We start from the raw sequence: 20,573 nt of genomic DNA, 5'->3' as shown, positions 1-20,573 counted from the left end.
CAGCCATTAGCCAGAGTGCCTGCTGACCTGTTTAACCACTGTCTGTTATCACAGTTCACCAGAGATATTCTCTGTGCAATGTGGAGTGTTCCTCTGTATGTTTAGCTGTAGTGAACATCCTCCAAGACAGAATTATTCCATCTAAGCTAGCTCAGTTGCTCATCACATATTTTGCTCATTTATAGTTATCACTAATAATGTGATATGCTGATTACCGCCATATGTTGTTATTGTTATTGAATTGTTATATGCTGTAGTAAAACTAAGTCAGTTAAACAAATCGTTGATATAATAATTTTATTTAGATCATGTGCATGCCCTGAATATATAATTTATAGATGTTTGTCCTTGTGTTAAGTTTTTTTAATGCAAATCTCACTGAAGGCCTCCTAGAAAATGTGGTCATTGTCTGTGTTAATATTAATTTCCAAAGCTACGACCAGTAAAACTGCAAGAAACAATACTGAAAACTTTAGGAATGTGGACATGTGATACCAATCAGAAAGAACACAAACTGTTTGGGGCGGTTTTGATGTTCCTACAATAATGACTAACCTCATAAGTAAACAAGTCAATGACAATCATTAATTTTCTCTGAGTTATAATGGACATTTGAGGCATCCAATTCGGCCAACAGTAGGTGACGCCACTACGGAACACTACAGAAACGCCAAATTCAGGGAGTCAGTGAAGTCCCTCACTGAAGGAATGACCCAGCTCTCAGAAGAAAATAAAAAATTTAAAAAAATCAAAGAAACTGTTATTAAGCTTTAGGCCTGCAGCATGAGGGAGCACCTTGTGTTTTCAGGAGTACTGGAGAAAACAGATGAAGACCCGGAAACAACGGTGAAAGAGTTTTTATACAAACTCACCTGATGCTCCCAGAGGACACAGTACAAAGCAACATCTTCCATCGTGTTTACCGCCTGGGATGGAAGTGACCAAACGGACGTGGATGCAGACCCAGACCCAGACCGATTGTGGTTAAAAAATTTAAGCAAAAAGAGCTGGCGAAGAGCCACGGCTAGGAGCTGAGAGGGATGGACTTCAGCGTAAATGACCAGTTTCCAAAGGAGATCCTGGAGCGACGCAAGGTTAAGGGATGTTCCTGGCCGACTAAACAAGGGAAGAAAAAATAGACTAATCAACTAGTCTAAAAGTAAGAAACATTCATATCAAGTTACATTACAGGACTGCTTAGTGGACAATGTCAAAAACTGTCTAAACAAAGGCATCTGAAACCATTAATGCGTTCTTCAATAATGAATCACACTTCAAAATCACACTTGTGTTGCACCGTGCAGCACCGTGCATTATGAACACTTTATGTTATACTCCAAATAATGAAGAAAAAAATTAAAATAAACTGATGATAAATATATGAAAACGCGATACTGCAAACGATTTTTATGCATCACTGAAATATGAGAAATGAATGTCCGAAAAACTAAGAAATTGCAACTTATAAGTGTGGCCCATTGTGCCACACATTATGAACGATGCTCATTGTTCTACAATTCATGACATACATCTCAATAAATGTTAAAAATCTAAAATGATAATACAATACAAACATCCTGCCATCTATCCATTTTCTTCTGCTAATCTGAGGCCGGATTGTGAGGCCGCAGCCTGAGCAGTGGAGGGCAGACCTCCTTCTCCCCCAGCCTCCTCTTCCAGCTTACACGTGATTCAGACTTCAGCGCTGGGTCTTTGTAGAGCTACGACATAACCCATGTAAGTGACTGATGTTGTTGATGGCGTCTATGCTTGTGCAACTGCATGTTAATTACCGTGTCCCTGTGTTTTACATGCAGTGCCGACCAACAGAAACATAAAATGTTGGGACTTTTTTCCCTCCTGGGTCCTACTCTTTGCTGTGGTCAGCTTTTTAAAGTGCAAACACATTTGTCCCTCTAGTTTTTTTGCATCTTTGTACAAACTTGGGGGAAGTAGACGGAAATGCACGGAAGGCAATGACGGAGTCTCTCTGGAGGTGTGCTTCAGGTTACATAATAAAACTTCAAACAACTAAGAATATTGGACCTAATAAAAATATCAGGCCAAGATTAACAGGGTTATGACATTTTTCTATAACAATGTCAGGGCTGCAGCTCCATCTGGTGGCAGATAGCTGCACATCAATTAAACATAGAATACAATGCCTTTATTGTCATTATACAGGATGTACAATGAGATTTGAGGGCCACTCCTGTTCAGTGCCATGCAATAGAAAGTCAAACTCTCTAAAATAAAAATATAATGATCTAATATAATCTAAAAATATAAAATAAAACACAATGTATAAAATATACAGAGAATAAAATGTATAAAAATATATACAGAAAATAAAATGTATTAAAAACACAGAAAATGTATAAAAATATATACGTTGTAAAAAAAAAATAAATAAAATAAGTGTATACATATAATAATGAAGATAGTGAATTTGCACTAGTGAATGAATATTGGATATTACACAGTATAAGTGTGATAGTTATTGTTCAGTATGAATAATATAATATTGCACAGAGATGTGGGTGTTGCACAGTTAGAATGGGTGAGTGTGTGAGTTCAGGGTGGTGATTGCTTTGGTGAAGAAATTGTTCTTAAGTCTGTTTGTTCTGGCTTTGATGCTCCTGTAGCTCTTGCCAGAGGGCAGCAGGTCAAACAGGTCAAAGCCAGGGTGTGAGCTGTCCTTGATGATGTTCCTGGCACTGCTGATGCAGCGGGAGGTGTAGATGTCCATCAGGGAGGGGAGAGGGCAGCCAACGATTCTTTGTGCTGTCTTGACTACCCTCTGAAGCCTCACCCTGTCTGCCTCAGTGCAGCTGGTGTACCATACTGTGATACAGTACGTCAGCAGGCTCTGACGTATGTGGATATGTGGAACGTGGATATTACAATAATTTCATTCGCACTGTTGCAGGAAGTCTGTGAAACACATTGTGTCAGTGACAATATGGTCAGTGTTAATCTAATAAAGTAATTTTGAGGTTAATTTCGGTTCCTCCACTGTCATAAAACAAAATGCAAACACTGAGACCTGAGTTTGTCACTAGCAGAGGAACTTAACTGTTTCTTTGCTTGCTTTGACACACCTTCATATATGTATACACTTATTTTATTTTTTTTACGACATATATATTTTTATACATTCTCTTATTTTCTGTATTCTTAATACATTATATTTTATACATTGTGTTTTATTTTCTGTATATTTTTAGATTATATTAGATTATTTTATTTTTATTTTAGAGTTTGACTTTCTACTGCATGGCACTGAACAGGAGTGGCCCTCCAACCTCATTCTATTCTATTCTCGTTCTATTCTATTCTATTCTATAAAAGATAGATCCATTTCCCTAAAAAATAGGAAAAAAATACAGTACAGTTTTTATGCTCTATTCAAAGCAAAGAAGAACCAGCTACTTTCAGCTGCTCCCTTGCCACACAGTGTCGTCACAGTGGCTAGCAAATGTATGTTTGATTTGGCAGAATTTTTACAGCAGATGCCCTACCTGACACAACCCCAAAGGGGATTTGTGTCTGACTGGAATCTAACCAGTGACCTCTCACTTGCCAAGTGAATGTGTTAACCACTGCACCACACGATGCACTTATGCTGTATTCAAAACAAACATCTTAGCCTTTTGGAGAAGATCTGGCTAGTTATGGAAGAAGGATCAGCAAAAATCAAGGGAACAAGCCAATCCACCTGATAAAAACAGTTGGGGATTGAGGGGAAAGAGATGAGAAAAAAAGCACGTAAGGATGAAAAGAGAGCATAAAGAGACAAGGGCAAGAAGAAAATTATTATTATTTTGTTATGTTCCCTTTTCCAGTTTCATGTGTACATAGTCCAGTACTTCCCTTTAGTCTTTGTCACAATGTCTGTTCTACTTTGTGTTTCCCTCATGTTCTCCTGCAGATTACAACTTTGGACTTTATTTGGAACTTTGCTATTTTGGACTTAGTATGAGCAATTTAAAAAAACAACTCACATTTTGTTTAATGAGGCTTCCTCCCACATTTGGGTCATTACATCTCAACACATGACAATTTTTTCTGATTCCATAGACAAATAGAACACTTTGAGTGTTCTTTGTACTACTTGTGTATCTGACAGTGAATTACCTATTCTGAGGGTAGATTTATGTATGTGGCTTATTTCAACACATATTTTTGTTTGTTTTTTCCAGAAAAAATACAAATACATTTGAATTAAATTTAGTGATGAGTGCCACTTTCAGTAAATATATATACTCAAGTTTAAAACTGAAACTACAAAGTTTGAAGAAAATATATCTTTCAGAACAAGACACAAAAAAAAAGATACTTTATGGCACGCACAGTGAAACCCACTTAGAGTAGCAATAAAAAAAATTAAACTAAAACATTCACTATGAACCTTGCTGTCCATGAAGTATAGATTTGATATGCATTGCTCAGTGGACACCGGATGCATTGGTTGGACCAAAAGAATATTTATTCTTCCTTTGTATCACTTGATAAATATAAAACAAAATAAAAGACACAACAAAACTTAATTCCCGTCAGTAAATGATTCACTCGCAGTGTTACCTAAGTCTGCCTGGATAAAAAAGCAACCTCAGTTGAGGCCCCACTCCTGCTCCTTCTTTTTCCCTGATGGGTGGTCTGAACGATTAAACAACACAGCATGTCAATAAAAGGGAATGGCAAAACAATGAAACCTTATGACTAGGCTCAGAAAAATGGAAATATGGTCATCTTTACAAACCAATTTGCTCTTGCTTAGTTTGCTGTATTCCTACTTTTCCTACTTTTCGTCTTCTGTATCCTCTTCTCTGTTTCCCTCCTCCTGTCAGTTACTGGGGCAGTTTCATCTAAATGGGATGTACAAGACTGGAGATGTGATTCTGGGGGGGCTGTTTCAAGTCCACTTTTTTACAAGTGTTTTTGATCTGTCTTTTACCTCAGAGCAACAACAACCTACTTGCCATAGGTAAATATAACAGGGAAACAGCACAAAACATAACTGACAACATATGCATTTTATATAATGTAATTACATTTTTTTGTCTTAATACCATTGAGAAAAAAATGCATATATCTTAAGTAGTGCATCTTCTTTTGTGTTCTTTAAATAAAATTTTTAAATTGAAATTTTGCTATAATGTGTGCTGTTTGCAGAATCTTTTTTTCAGGAATAACTTCTTTTTATACAGGAATCCTTCTGTATTTTTCAACAGTAACTGTGCTTTTTCTTAGTTTTGATGTCCTAGGATTTAGGCAGGCGCAAACCATGGCCTTTGCCATTGATGAGATCAACAGAAATTCCAACCTGCTACCTAATATAACACTGGGATACACTCTCTATGACAATTGCCTTGAACTTGGAATTGGATTCCGTGCAGCATTGTCATTAGCCAGTGGTCAAGAGGAGAAAATTATATTAGATGATACATGTGCTGGCAATCCTCCAGTCTTAGGGATTGTGGGTGATTCTTCCTCTACACGTTGTATTGCTATCTCCACTGTCTTAGGTTTGTACAGAGTACCTATGGTAAGTTTTCTACTTAATCGTGTTATATTTTTCTTGCATTATTTTGATTATTATTAAAAAATGTAATGTCACTTATAAAAACCCACTGCAGTCAACTCGATTAGAAGGGACTATAAAGGCTTTGAATATGTGTAGAATTTACAATCTTTATTTTTCACAGGTGAGTTATTTTGCCACATGTTCCTGCCTGAGTGACCGTCAAAAGTATCCATCCTTCTTTAGGACAATTCCAAGTGATGCTTTCCAGGTGAATATGTATCAGCGAAATTAAAAAGGAAAAACAAAATTTTCAGGAAGACAATCCCACTTTTATAACCAAATACACAATAATATAAATAAATTGAGTGTTTCTACAGTTAAATCCTATTTTATAATTGTATGGTTGTAAAGAAAGCTAAATTGCAATATTCCAGTTTGTTGTGGATGTTGATGAGCAAGTATTTTATTTTTTAAAATAAATTAATTAATGAAAAAATAAAAAATAAAACTAATAAAATAAATCTGTTTTCACTTAGGTACGTGCTATGGTTCAGATTCTAAAGCGTTTTGGCTGGACTTGGGCAGGTCTGCTTGTCAGTGATGATGATTATGGAATTAATGCAGCCAGATCCTTCCACTCTGAGCTCAGTCTGTCTGGTGAAGGTTGCCTGGCTTATGTTGAGGTTTTGCCCTGGGAAAAAAACACAGATGAACTCCGGAGAATTGTGAATGTGATGAAAAAATCCACAGCTCGAGTTGTCATTGTCTTTGCACATGAGAGTCACATGATGAACCTTATGGAAGAGGTTTGGCTTTAAAACAATTTGATTATTAATAGTTACAAAGATGTGCATCACTATAAAGCATAAATTATGTAATTGTTTGAATGAGTGCAGAAAAGGGAAAAGTCATGTAGAATTAATTTGAAAGATGAACAACTACTTGAATGACAGTAATGTCATTAAAGTACTTCCTACATAAAAAAAAATTAAAAAAAATCACTGTACACATTTGTTATAATGCAAATCACAGGTAGTGAGGCAGAATGTAACAGGTCTGCAGTGGATGGCCAGTGAAGCCTGGACAGCAGCTGCTGTGCTCCAAACACCTCACCTTATGCCATACCTGGGTGGTACACTGGGCATCGCCATTCGTCGAGGTGAAATACCAGGGCTCAGGGAATTCCTGTTACAAATACATCCCGACCTACAGCATGACAATAGTTATGGAAACAGCATGGTGAGAGTTTAACCCTTTTCTATGGTAGTTGCAATAATTATATTTTTATGTGAAACAAACAGTTTTCAATTTATTTCAGGTGAATCAGTTTTGGGAATTCACATTTCAGTGCAGATTTGCACCCGCTCCAGCAGGCTGGGTGGAAGGTGGAGGTGCACTATGCACTGGACAGGAAGATCTAGAAAATGTGGACAGTGAGTACTTGGACATTTCCAACCTCCGGCCTGAGTACAATGTGTACAAAGCTGTGTATGCTCTGGCATATTCCCTTGATGACATGCTGCGGTGCAAGCCAGGAAGAGGGCCTTTCAGTGGGAACAGCTGTGCCACTTTGCAAACACTGGAACCCTGGCAGGTGTGATATCAGTTTACACTCCACCTATGACTAAGTATTTTTCTCTGTAATTACAGAAAGGATTTAGGCTGTGACATTTACTACCATGCCATGTAATACACTGAAAAATGGTTGTCCATACTCCTCAGCAAAAGATGTGGTTAATATAATTAAATCTGTGAGATTAACCTGTGTATATATAAAGCATTATTAGTGATGGGCCTTGTGGGATTTTAATTTGGAGTTTAGTTAATTGATATATTTATATATTCAGTTATTATATTTGATTACATCCCTTTTTAACAGCTTTTTTATTACTTGGAAAGAGTAAACTTCATCACTTCATTTGGTGATCAAGTGTCATTTGATGAGAATGGTGATGCAGTGCCAGTTTATGATGTGATGAACTGGTTGTGGCTCCCTGATGGAAGCACTAAAGTTCAGAATGTGGGTGAGGTTAAGAAGTCAGTTTTCAATGGTGAAGAACTCATACTACATGAAGACAAAATCTTCTGGAACTTTGAATCCAAAAAGGTTATATGTGGTCTATTTATAGTCATACCTTTACTCAAATGTACAGTATGTCTCATTCTAGCTGGTAATATTTGATTTTGTCCCATAGGCACCTCAATCAGTATGCAGTGAGAGCTGTCCTCCTGGTACCCACATGGTTAGAAAGAAGGGGGAACCTGAATGCTGTTTTGACTGCATTCCTTGTTCTGAGGGAAAAATTAATAATAAGAGCAGTAGGTGTAGGCATGGCATATTTAATAATTTTATAATAAATATATTACTGATTTGACTATCTTCACCTTTTTGTCAGACTCCTTGGAGTGCACCAGTTGTCCAGAGGATTTCTGGTCAAACCCCCAGCGTGACCACTGTGTACCTAAGAAGACAGAGTTCCTCTCCTACAATGAGCCTCTGGGTATTTGTTTGACAGCAACCTCATTGCTGGGCACATTTATATGTGCTGTTGTTCTTGGGATCTTTATCTACCATCGCAGAACACCTATAGTACGTGCCAACAATTCAGAACTCAGTTTCCAGCTATTGCTCTCACTTAAGTTGTGTTTCCTGTGTTCACTGCTGTTCATCGGACGACCCAGGCTGTGGACATGCCAACTCAGGCATGCAGCATTTGGGATCAGCTTTGTGCTTTGTGTCTCATGCATCCTGGTAAAAACCATGGTTGTTCTGGCTGTGTTCAAAGCCTCCAAGCCAGGAGGGGGAGCCAGTCTGAAGTGGTTTGGTGCTATGCAGCAGAGAGGAACAGTTCTGGTTCTTACATCTGTTCAGGCAGCCATCTGCACTACCTGGCTTGTCTCATCCTCTCCAGTTCCACATAAAAACACCCAATATCACAATGATAAGATAGTTTATGAGTGTGCAGTTGGGTCCACTGTTGGTTTTGCAGTCTTATTGGGTTATATTGGTTTCCTGGCTTTCCTCAGTTTTCTAATTGCATTCCTGTCAAGGAATCTGCCTGATAGTTTTAATGAGGCCAAGCTCATCACATTCAGCATGCTGATCTTCTGTGCTGTGTGGGTGGCCTTTGTTCCTGCTTATATCAGCTCACCAGGAAATCTTGCAGATGCAGTGGAGGTATTTGCCATCCTGGCCTCAAGTTTTGGACTCTTGATCACACTGTTTGGACCAAAATGTTACATAATCTTGTTGAGACCAGAGATGAACACAAAGAAAGCTATAATGGGTCGTGGCATTGAGTCATAAACAATTCATATAATGTCAAAAGACAGGCAGAATGTACAGTACAGGCAGAGAAAAATATAGACATTTGAATAAATCAAATATTAATTTTAAATCTTTGGCCTGTATATTTGGCCTGTCTGGATCTGATTTCAAAAATGTCAATACTAACAAAATTAGGGTGGTATACTTTTTAAAAAGAAACTCATCTATAACTTTCTTTGAATATAAAGAAGTCAGTTCCATTCATATATTAGGTTAAATCCAATACCTATGGACAAAATGAAAATTAAATACAAGTATCCTTTTTTATCCATTTTTATCATTAGCAATTGAATTTTTTCTTTTTTTGGTCATTCTACAACTGGTCAAGGGCACACATGGTAAAATAACTTTCCTTTACATTTCACATTTGTCATGGTGTGAAACCTTAATTTGCATAACGATAGTTCATTTGAATTATGTCATTGTGTATGAGCTACGTGGCATGTACTAGGCTGTTGACACATTAACACATACTCCACATTGAATGCTACTCGTCTACTACTTGAGAATTCCTGTTTTAGCATTGTTCACGACAAGAGCTTGAATTTCACATAGTTGGGTTTGTAAGTTATCAGTGTTTATGTTTGCAAATTGAATTCTTATATAGGACAATTGTATTGATTGGTATATTTGAATAGAGTAACAGTTGGTTAACAGAACTTACATTTGAATCTATTTAAGTTGTTTAGCTAGAGGAAGTAATGTTAGAGGTAACCAGAATGTTGTAATGTAGTCTAACTGAGTTACTGTACATGTATTTCACTGATTGGAAATCAGCTGTTTGTTATGACAAATATTCATTTAAACTCTTAATCTCCCCAATTTCAGTTTTCACTGTGTTCTATAAAGATTATATTAACTAATTCAGAAGAATAAATGCACTTCATTAACATCAGTATGAAGTGTGGGCTCAATGATTGACCAGGAAGTAGTTAGAATAGATGAAATAAGGATTACACAAGAAAACTGTGTATAATGCTAGAGCTTTTAGGTTCACTGACAAACTTCCATGCATGAAAAACTGTGAATTTTTATCCTAACAAGAATATCACTGGGTTTCACTGATGACTTTAGCTTGAATTATTTATAAATGTTCTTTACAAAAAAAAAAAAAAATCATTATGAATAAAGAAATTCCCCAAAACACTGGGCTCTGTAAAAACCATATTGGAAATTATAACTCAACCATGAAATCACCTAACTTTGTAAAATTAAAGAAATAGATATAAGGGGTAGAAAAGAAAATTAGGCTTGCAGGATATTAATTGTCTGCACATCTTACTACAAGGTTTTTCAGTTCATTTCTTTCCTATTTTACATTCCCAATGTAAGTGTATGCAGTCCTACACCTTTAAACTATAACATTTACGTTTTCTTGTATTTAAATTGTATATTTTCCTTTTTTTTCCACTCTTTTACAAGTATTTTAATTTGATTGTGTTTTAGTTTAAACATTTAAAACAGTCATTTCAAGTTTCAAATAGAGCTATTTCATTTTTTATATCATCAAACTATTGCCTAAAAATGACAAAAATGTACTGATTAATTTATATCAAGCAACATTTTTTTTAAACACAGCAAACCTTTTTCACAAAGACAGTAATTTAATATGGATGGTGTTTTATTTGTAATGAAGATTTCACATCACTTCACTCCTTCCCTCTTCACCACGACGGACCGGTGCAGCGTCCGCATCACTGCAGAAGCAGCCCCGATCCGCCTGTCGATCTCCCGTTCCCTTCTCCCATCACTCGTGAACAAGACCCCGAGATACTTAAACTCCTCCACTTGAGGCAAGAACTCATTCCTGAGCCGGAGATGGCACTCCACCCTTTTCCGGCTGAGGACCATGGCCTCAGACTTAGAGGTGAAGAGGGAGCTTAGCGTAAAAGCGAAGCTCTCGATTTACCGGTCGATCTACGTTCCTACCCTCACCTATGGTCACGAGCTTTGGGTAGTGACCGAAAGAATAAGATCGCGAATACAAGCGGCAGAAATGAGTTTCCTTCGAAGGGTGGCTGGCCTCTCCCTTAGAGATAGGGTGAGGAGTGCGGCCATCCAGGAGGGGCTCAGAGTAGAGCCGCTGCTCCTCCACATAGAAAGGAGCCAGTTGAGGTGGCTCGGGCATCTGATTAGGATGCCTCCTGGCCGCCTCCTGGGTGAGGTGTTCCGGGCATGTCCCGTCGGGAAGAGGCCCCGTGGTAGACCCAGGACACGCTGGAGAGATTATGTATCTCGGCTGGCCTGGGAACGCCTTGGGGTCCCTCCGGATGAGCTGGAGGAGGTGGCTGGGGAGAGGGAAGCCTGGGCTTCTCTGCTTAGGCTTCTGCCCCCGCGACCCGGCCCCGGATAAGCGGAAGAAAATGGATGGATGGATGGATGGATGAAGATTTCACATTAGTCAGTAAAACAAAGATCTCATGGTACCTTAGAGTGGTACATTAGAAAAGGTGTCAATTATTGTCATTATATGATCATTCATATTTTTGTAAGGATTCCAAAATACAGTAAATCTTGTATTTTAATATCAAATGATCCTAAATTACATTATGTGATGTTCACGTTGTAACTCAGTTGGTGTTTGTGGGTTCAGTGAACCCACCAGATTATTGGGTTTTTAAATCTAAACAGTGAAAAACAAATTATATTAAAAAAATACTTTGTCGCAGAACACCTGTTTAATTTATCCCAGTTACAAACAATAAAGACACCCTGAGGAGGGGGCTTGAGGGAGAGCACCTGGTCGCCAGAACTTAACCAGTCAGGCGCAACCCGAAGAGATAACTTGGGTCTGCCTCTTGTGGACTAATCACTTCCACAAGGTTACCCTGCCCTGAGCCTGGTTCTGCTAGAGGATTCTTCCTGTTAAAAGGGAGTTTTTCCATTCTGCTATCGCCAAGTGCTTGCTCACAGGGGTCTTTTTGACTGTTGGGTTTTCTCTGTAATTGTTGTATGGTCTTTACCTTCCAATATAAAATGCTTTTGTGGCATTTGTTGTGATTTAGCACTATATAAAAAAAACACTGAATTGGCTCAGGCTTGGGAAACAATCTCCTGGAGAGGGGTTTATCCCAGTAAGAGAGGGCTGTCTTCCTGCACCCTCAGGTCATAAATGCTCATATTGGAAATGCCCAGCTCGTACTGCAACTTTGCACGCAAGTATGATGTGGCCACAGTGAGAATCTGCAGCTCGAAGTCCAAGGCCATGGTTCTCAGCTGAAAAAGGGTGAAGGGCCCACTCCAGGTAAGGGATGAGTTGCCAATGCAAGTAGAGAAGTATTTTGGGGTCTTGTTCATGAGTGTGTGGAGAGTGGAGCTGGAAATTGACAGATGGATTGTTGCCAAGTCTGCAGTGATGCAGATGCTGTATCGGTCGTTGTAATTAAGGGAGTGCTGTGCATGAAAGCAAACTGTCAATTTTTGCCAGTCAATCTACACTCCTACCCTCACCTATGGTCATGGAGATCTGAACAGTGAATAAACGAATGAGGTCACAGGGTGAGGGGGTTCAAGGCATTCCCTACCAGCAGGAGGCCCCAGGATAGACCCGAACACACTGATGATATATTTCTTGGCTGGCCTGGGAAAGCCCCAGTGCCCCCACCCCCCCAAGCTGGAGAAAAAGGCCTGGGGAGAGGGAGGTCTGGGTTTCTTTGCATAGACTCTCCCCTGCATCCTTGCCCCTACTCTGTATGAATGTACAAATTGCTTGTGAGTTTGATTACTCGAGCCTGAATCTGCAACCTCATACCCACAGACTAACTGTCCCTCATCTGCTGCTTCTTCTCTGCTAGGTGGCCTGTGGTCGAAAGCTGAAGAGCTAGCTTCCCAGTTTCTAGATTATGTGTTTCTAGCTCCAGTCCAGCCCTGTGCATAATTAGTATATTTTCCCTGTGTGTATACCAGCAATAAAGCAGCTTTTGCGTTCAGTCCCTGTCTCCCAAATCCTGCACTGGGATTCTATTTTGCCTGCCTCACACAACAGCTCAGTGACAGCCAATCAGGGGGTGTGATTCATCCTCCCTACTGCAAGCCAATGCCCCATCACCCCTCCTTCAGCCTGTCAATTCTCCATCACCATCCCGTCAACTGACTTCCTCCTTGCCATCACAGCGCCTTCCCCAAATTCAAGCCCTGATGCAACTCAGCTGTTCCAACACCACCACTCTGCTCATCTCAGGTCCCACTGCCCAGCTTGTCTGTAGAGTCAGCCTCATTCTCGCCTGCCTCCTCCTCTTCCAGGAGGAAGTGAGGCTCTTGCCATTGGCGCTCAACACAGCTGTCCAAGACTGCTCCCTAGCTCGTATCTGCCAATGCTGTGAGATCTGCACACCATCCTGATGCTGCATGCCCTAGCTCAAACCTACCAGTAAAACAGTTTTGCTCTCCAATGTTCCTCGTCCACCCAAACTGCAATTCTCTGAGACTGTATCATGTGTTTTTGTGCTGGCAGATGATCAGTCCAGGCCCTTTGTTTTCTATGTAAACATTTGCACTGACTGTGAGGTACCAGTTTCCAACACTAGAGATGATGTTTTCTGTTCATGGACCAGCTTGGGGGAGTTTTGTTTTCAAGCCAGACAATAAAGGTGAACTTTGTGTTCCCAAGCCAGCTAGTCCTAAAACTATGTTTCACATTTCCAAGCCAGTTAATAATGACATTTCATGCTTTATTTCTGAGCTGGCAAATACTGTCTGTGTTGTGTTTCTGCACCAGTTACAAAAGACATTTCACATTGTGTTTTTGAGCCAGTTAATCCATAAGAAACCACAGTGACACCCCGGTGTCACAGTTTCGCATGTCAAGGAAATTTCCCTAAATAAGTTTGTAGTTAAAAAGATTTTTGAAATTCTTTATAAATTTTTTCTCAAAAGAGAAATGTGTGTGGGCTCTTAACATTGTCACTAACACTGGCCACATGCTGCAGTGTGTCTCCGTCTCCACTGATGGCCACCTGGGTGGCCTCCTGAACTGCGCCCTTGCACAACCCCACCTCCCCCATCCTCACTTGGACTGTTTTCCCAGCTTTGTACTGTCACTTTTCATTTTAGTTTTTGCTCCCTGTTGTTGTTTAGTCCCACTGAGCTGTTCTTCTGTCTTGTTGCCCTTTGCAGCCTGGTTTCCTTCCCGATCCTCTAAATTTTTCACTCCATTAGCTGTTTTGTTTTCTTTTTCTACTCAAATTTGGAGTGGAAGATTTTATTATGGTCTTGTTGAGACAATCAAAATACACTGCTCAAAAAAATAAAGGGAACACTTAAACAACACAATATAACTCCAAGTAAATCAAACTTCTGTGAAATCAAACTGTCCACTTAGGAAGCAACACTGATTGACAATCAATTTCACATGCTGTTGTGCAAATGGAATAGACAACAGGTGGAAATTATTGGCAATTAGCAAGACAGGTGGGGACCACAGACCACTTCTCAGTACCTATGCTTTCTGGCTGATGTTTTGGTCACTTTTGAATGTTGGTGGTGCTTTCACACTCGTGGTAGCATGAGACGGACTCTACAACCCACACAAGTGGCTCAGGTAGTGCAGCTCATCCAGGATGGCACATCAATGCGAGCTGTGGCAAGAAGGTTTGATGTGTCTGCCAGCATAGTGTCCAGAGGCTGGAGTCGCTACCAGGAGACAGGCCAGTACACCAGGAGACGTGGAGGAGGCCGTAGGAGGGCAACAACCCAGCAGCAGGACCGCTACCTCCACCTTTGTGCAAGGAGGAACAGGAGGAGCACTGCCACAGCCCTGCAAAATATCCACCAGCAGGCCACAAATGTGCATGTGTCTGCACAAACGGTTAGAAACCGACTCTGTGAGGATGGTATGAGGGCCCGACGTCCACAGATGGGGGTTGTGCTCAAAGCCCAACACCATGCAGGACACTTGGCATTTTCCAGAGAACACCAGGATTGGCAAATTCACCATTGGCCCCCTGTGCTCTTCACAGATGAAAGCAGGTTCACAATGAGCACATGTGACAGACGTGACAGAGTCTGGAGATGCCATGGAGAGCAATCTGCTGCCTGCAACATCCTTCAGCATGACCGGTTTGGCAGTGGGTCAGGAATGGTGTAGGGTGGCATTTCTTTGGAGGGCCGCACAGCCCTCCATGTGCTCGCCAGAGGTAGCATGACTGCCATTAGGTACCGAGATGAGATCCTCAGACCCCTTGTGAGACCATATGCTGGTGTGGTTGGTCCTGGGTTCCTCGTAATGCAGGACAATGCTAGACCTCATGTGGCTGGAGTGTGTCAGCAGTTCCTGCAAGATGAAGGCATTGAAGCTATGGACTTGCCCGCCCGTTCCCCAGACCTGAATCCGATTGAGCACATCTGGGACATCATGTCTCGCTCCATCCACCATCATCACGCTGCACCACAGACTGTCCAGGAGTTGGCGGATGCTTTAGTGCAGGTTTGGGAGGAGATCCCTCAGGAGACCATCTGCCACCTCATCAGGAGCATGCCCAGGCATTGTAAGGAGGTCATACAGGCACGTGGAGACCACACACAATACTGAGCCTCATTTTGACTTGTTTTAAGGACATTACATCAAAGTTCTGTAGTGTGTTTTTCCACTTTAATTTTGTGTGTGACTTCAAATCCAGGCCTCCATTGGTTAATTTGATTTCCATTGATGATTTTTGTGATTTTTTTTTTTTAATTTATTATTTTTTTTAATTGTCAGCACATTCAACTTTGTACAGAACAAAGTATTCAATGAGAATATTTCATTCATTCAGATCTAGCATGTGTTATGAGTGTTCCCTTTATTTTTTTGAGCAGTGTATATGAACTGCACTATACCTAAAGTATGATTTTATTTGCTTTGCTATTCATTCTTTTATGATACTTGATAAATATAAGATATAACAAAACATGCAAAAACTGCTACATGGCCAATTCTTAAGCGAGTTCTTGCTGATAACTAATTTACTGTTACTGTGTTAATTGAGTCTGCCTGGATACAAAGACAATCATAGATGAGAAGTCTTTTACGCCCTGCCCATACTCATCCCTCTTTCGTGAAGGGTGGTGTGCAAGATGAAACACATCAATAAAAGTGAATGGCAAAGTAACCTAATGACTAGACTCTGAAATTCAGAAAGCTGTCATGAAGTCATCTTTAAAAACAAATTTGTTTTTGATTATTTTCTTGTATTCCTCTGCTGTATCCTCTTCTCAGTTTTCCTTCTCATGTCAGTTACAGGGACAGTTTGATCTAAATGGGATGCACAAGACTGGAGATGTGATTCTGGGTGGACTCTTTCAAATCCACTTCTTTTCAAGTGTTCCTGATGTATCTTTTACCTCAAAGCCACAACAGCCTACTTGCCATGGGTAAGTATGACAGGGAAACAGAAAAAAAATGAAACAAAAGCTCTTTAGTTGTTATTTAGTTTCCTTCGTCTTTAACATTAGTAATTTTCCAACATGTTTTTCAAGTATCCTATAGTAAACATTTTTTTTCTTAGTGTGTATGCCCTAGGATTTAGGCTCGCACAAACCATGGCCTTTGCTGTTGATGAGATCAACAGAAACTCCAACCTGCTCCCTAATGTGACTCTGGGATACACTCTTTATGATAACTGCCTTGAACTCGGAATTGGTTTCCGTGCAGCATTGTCGTTAGCCAGTGGTCAAGAGGAGAAAATTACAGTAGATGATACGTGTGCTGGAAATCCTCCAGTCATTGGGATTGTGGGTGATTCTTCCTCTACACATTCTATTGCTATCTCTAACATCTTAGGTCTGTACAAAGTACCTATGGTAAGTTTTCTGCTTAGACATGCAATAGTTTTCTAGTCTTCTAGTTTTCTTGTATTATTTTGATTTAATTACAAATTTCACTTTGCTATAAAAACGCACTGCAGTCAACCCAAAAAGATTAGAAGAGACAGTAAAGGCTTTGAATATTTGTAAAATATAAAGTCTGTATTTTTCACAGGTCAGTTATTTTGCCACATGTTCCTGCCTGAGTGACCGTCAAAAGTATCCATCTTTCTTTGGGACGATACCAAGTGATGCTTTCCAGGTGAAAAATAAAAATGGAAAAGCTACAGTGATTTTTCAGGAAGATAATTCCAATTTCACAACCAAATATATAATAACATAAATATATTTCAGTAATATGTTGCATTTCTACAGTTTATGTTTTGTTAGATTTTATTAAGCTAAATTGCAATGATTGTTTTCTGTGGATGGTGATGAGCACATACTCAAATGAAAGATTTTGTTGTTTAAGCACTTACATTTAAATCTGTGTTCACTTAGGTACGTGCTATGATTCAGATTCTAAAATATTTCGGCTGGACTTGGGCAGGTCTGCTTGTCAGTGCTGATGATTATGGACTTCATGCAGCCAGATCCTTCCAATCTGAGCTGAGTCTGTCTGGTGAAGGATGCCTGGCTTACGTCGAGGTTTTACCCTGGGACAAAGACACAGATGAAATCAGGAGGATTGTGGATGTCATGGAAAAATCCACAGCTCGAGTTGTCATTGTTTTTGAACATTATAGTCGCATGATAAATCTTATGGAAGAGGTTTGGCTTTAAAACAGTTTGATCATTACAAGTTACAGAGATCTGCATCAGTACACTTTGCAAACCATGTATTATATCCTTGTTTGAATGAGTACGGAAAACTAATTATGTAGAATTAATTTGCACAATGAGCACTAATTTCAATGTCAGCATAATGGCACTAAAGTAGTTGATAGTTACACTGTCAATTTTTTTATTTTGGTATAATGCAATGCACAGGTAGTAAGGCAGAATGTAACAGGCCTGCAGTGGCTGGCCAGTGAAGCTTGGACAGCAGCTGATGTGCTCCAAACACCTCGCTTCATGCCATACCTGGGTGGTACACTGGGCATCGCCATTCGTCGAGGAGAAATGCCAGGGCTCAGGGAATTCCTCTTACAAATACGTCCTGAACTACATCACAATAGCTATGGAAACAGCATGGTCAGAGTTTAACCTTTTAATATGGTAGTTGCAATAATTATATATTTTCATTCTGTGTGACAAACGTTTTTCAATATTTATCAGGTAAATCAATTTTGGGAAATCACATTTCAGTGCAGATTTGCACCTGCTCCATCAGGCTGGGTGGAAGGTGGAGGTGCACTATGCACTGGACAGGAAGATCTAGAAAATGTGAACAGTGAGTTATTGGACATTTCCAACCTCCGGCCAGAGTACAATGTGTACAAAGCTGTGTATGCTCTGGCATATTCCCTTGATGACATGCTGCGGTGCAAGCCAGGAAGAGGGCCTTTTAGTGGGGACAGCTGTGCCACTTTGCAAATGCTGGAACCCTGGCAGGTGTGATATCAGTTTACACTCCACCTATGATTAAATAATATCCTTTAAAATTACTTTCAGAAAATAATTTAGCCTGTTAAATACAGCATCAAAACTTACATGTCTATGAAGTGAGCTAAAATGATTTTCAATACTCCTGACTGAAAGTCGAGTTTTAGACCAGAGAGATTATTAACCTGTTTACGTATATAGTATTAAAAGTTAAGAGCCTTGTTTGATTTTGAGTTAGATTGTATTGAATTTCTTTATTCAAGTATAATAGATGTAATATTATATTTGAATATTGAATACTGGGTGTAACTGTTTGCAGTATGAAAAGTAATGTATTTCTTATGCATCCCTTTTTAAAAGCTTGTTTATTACTTGGAAAGGGTGAACTTCACCACTCCATTGGGTGATCAAGTATCATTTGATGAGAATGGTGATGCATTGCCAATTTATGATGTGATGAACTGGTTGTGGCTCCCTGATGGAAGCACTAAAGTTCAGAGTGTGGGTGAGGTTAAGAAGTCAGTTTTCAAAGGTGAAGAACTCATACTTGATGAAGACAAAATCTTCTGGAACTTTGAATCCAAAAAGGTTATATATCGTTATTCAGACTTTTATCTTTTATCACATGTACAGTATACATAATTCTAGGAGGTAATATTTAATTTTATCCAATAGGCACCTCGATCAGTATGCAGTGAGAGCTGTCCTCCTGGTACCCACATGGTTAGAAAGAAGGGATTACCCTTCTGCTGTTTTGACTGCATCCCTTGTTCAGAGGGAAAAATCACTAATAAGAGCAGTAGGTGTTTATCTTTCAGCATGCCATATTTAATGTTATTTTATTAAATATAGTGTGCATTTCATTATCTTCTCCTTTTTGTCAGACTCCTTGGAGTGCACCAGTTGTCCAGAGGATTTTTGGTCAAACCCCCAGCGTGACCACTGTGTTCCTAAGAAGACAGAGTTCCTCTCCTACCATGAGCCTCTGGGTATTTGTTTGACAGCAACCTCATTGCTGGGCACATTTATATGTGCTGTTGTTCTTGGGATCTTTATCTACCATCGCAAAACACCTATAATACGTGCCAACAATTCCGAACTTAGTTTCCAGCTATTGCTCTCACTTAAGTTGTGTTTCCTGTGTTCACTGCTGTTCATTGGACGACCCCGCCTGTGGACATGCCAACTCAGGCATGCAGCATTTGGGATCAGCTTTGTGCTTTGTGTCTCATGCATCCTGGTAAAAACCATGGTTGTTCTGGCTGTGTTCAAAGCCTCCAAGCCAGGAGGGGGAGCCAGTCTGAAGTGGTTTGGTGCTATGCAGCAGAGAGGAACAGTTCTGGTTCTTACATCTGTTCAGGCAGCCATCTGCACTACCTGGCTTGTCTCATCCTCTCCAGCTCCTCATAAAAACACCCAATATCACAATGATAAGATAGTTTATGAGTGTGCAGTTGGGTCCACTGTTGGTTTTGCAGTCTTATTGGGTTATATTGGCCTGTTGGCTTTCCTCAGTTTTCTAATTGCATTCCTGGCAAGGAATCTTCCTGATAGTTTTAATGAGGCCAAGCTCATCACATTCAGCATGCTGATCTTCTGTGCTGTGTGGGTGGCCTTTGTTCCTGCTTATATCAGCTCACCAGGAAATCTTGCAGATGCAGTGGAGGTATTTGCCATCCTGGCCTCAAGTTTTGGACTCTTGATCACACTGTTTGGACCCAAATGCTACATAATCTTGTTGAGACCAAAGATGAACACAAAGAAAGCTATAATGGGTCGTGGCATTGAGTCATAAACAATTCATATAATGTCAAAAGACAGGCAGAATGTACAGTACAGGCAGAGAAAAATATATACATTTGAATAAATCAAATATTAATTTTAAATCTTAGCACTGACACCATATGATTGCAAACATGATGCCTTATTCTACTTTTGTTTAAAAAGTAATATGTTTCAGATATTAATACTACTGATAAGTTTTCGCTCTGTGACAGTTCATGGTGAAATTTAACTTCATGTAATTAAGTATGAATTACATTTTCTAAATAAACTACACATTCAGCTTGGATTTATCTAGGCAAGTCTTACTTTATATTCATGTACTGTATATTTGGCCTGTCTGGATCTGATTTCAAAAATGTCAATACTAACAAAATTAGGGTGGTATACTTTTTAAAAAGAAACTCATCTATAACTTTCTTTGAATATAAAGAAGTCAGTTCCATTCATATATTAGGTTAAATCCAATACCTATGGACAAAATGAAAATTAAATACAAGTATCCTTTTTTATCCATTTTTATCATTAGCAATTGAATTATTTTTCTTTTTTTTGGTCATTCTACAACTGGTCAAGGGCACACATGGTAAAATAACTTTCCTTTGTACT

General features: G+C 39.6%; 2 protein-coding genes across 2 annotated transcripts; both read left to right on the top strand.

The window, feature by feature from the left end:
* The first annotated feature begins 4,823 nt into the window (after positions 1 to 4,823).
* LOC115790429 (extracellular calcium-sensing receptor-like) lies at positions 4,824 to 8,834 on the top strand. The gene is made up of 9 exons (XM_030744249.1): positions 4,824 to 4,987; positions 5,254 to 5,548; positions 5,709 to 5,795; positions 6,064 to 6,333; positions 6,560 to 6,766; positions 6,846 to 7,121; positions 7,407 to 7,634; positions 7,723 to 7,846; positions 7,924 to 8,834. The coding sequence occupies exons 1-9, from the start codon at positions 4,878 to 4,880 to the stop codon at positions 8,832 to 8,834; spliced, it is 2,508 nt and encodes an 835-aa protein (XP_030600109.1). The 5' UTR covers positions 4,824 to 4,877.
* A 7,171-nt stretch (positions 8,835 to 16,005) lies between these two features.
* On the top strand, positions 16,006 to 19,977 carry LOC115790428 (extracellular calcium-sensing receptor-like). The gene is made up of 9 exons (XM_030744248.1): positions 16,006 to 16,205; positions 16,340 to 16,634; positions 16,813 to 16,899; positions 17,139 to 17,408; positions 17,628 to 17,831; positions 17,916 to 18,191; positions 18,543 to 18,770; positions 18,858 to 18,981; positions 19,067 to 19,977. Exons 1-9 carry the CDS (start codon positions 16,096 to 16,098, stop codon positions 19,975 to 19,977), a joined length of 2,505 nt encoding a protein of 834 aa, XP_030600108.1. The 5' UTR covers positions 16,006 to 16,095.
* Positions 19,978 to 20,573: the final 596 nt, after the last annotated feature.

The sequence above is a fragment of the Archocentrus centrarchus genome, chromosome 13 (assembly GCF_007364275.1).
Source record: "Archocentrus centrarchus isolate MPI-CPG fArcCen1 chromosome 13, fArcCen1, whole genome shotgun sequence".
Classification (NCBI taxonomy): Eukaryota; Metazoa; Chordata; class Actinopteri; order Cichliformes; family Cichlidae; genus Archocentrus; species Archocentrus centrarchus.
Note: the sequence above shows the minus strand (reverse complement) of the source record. Positions and strands in the feature narration are given on the sequence as shown.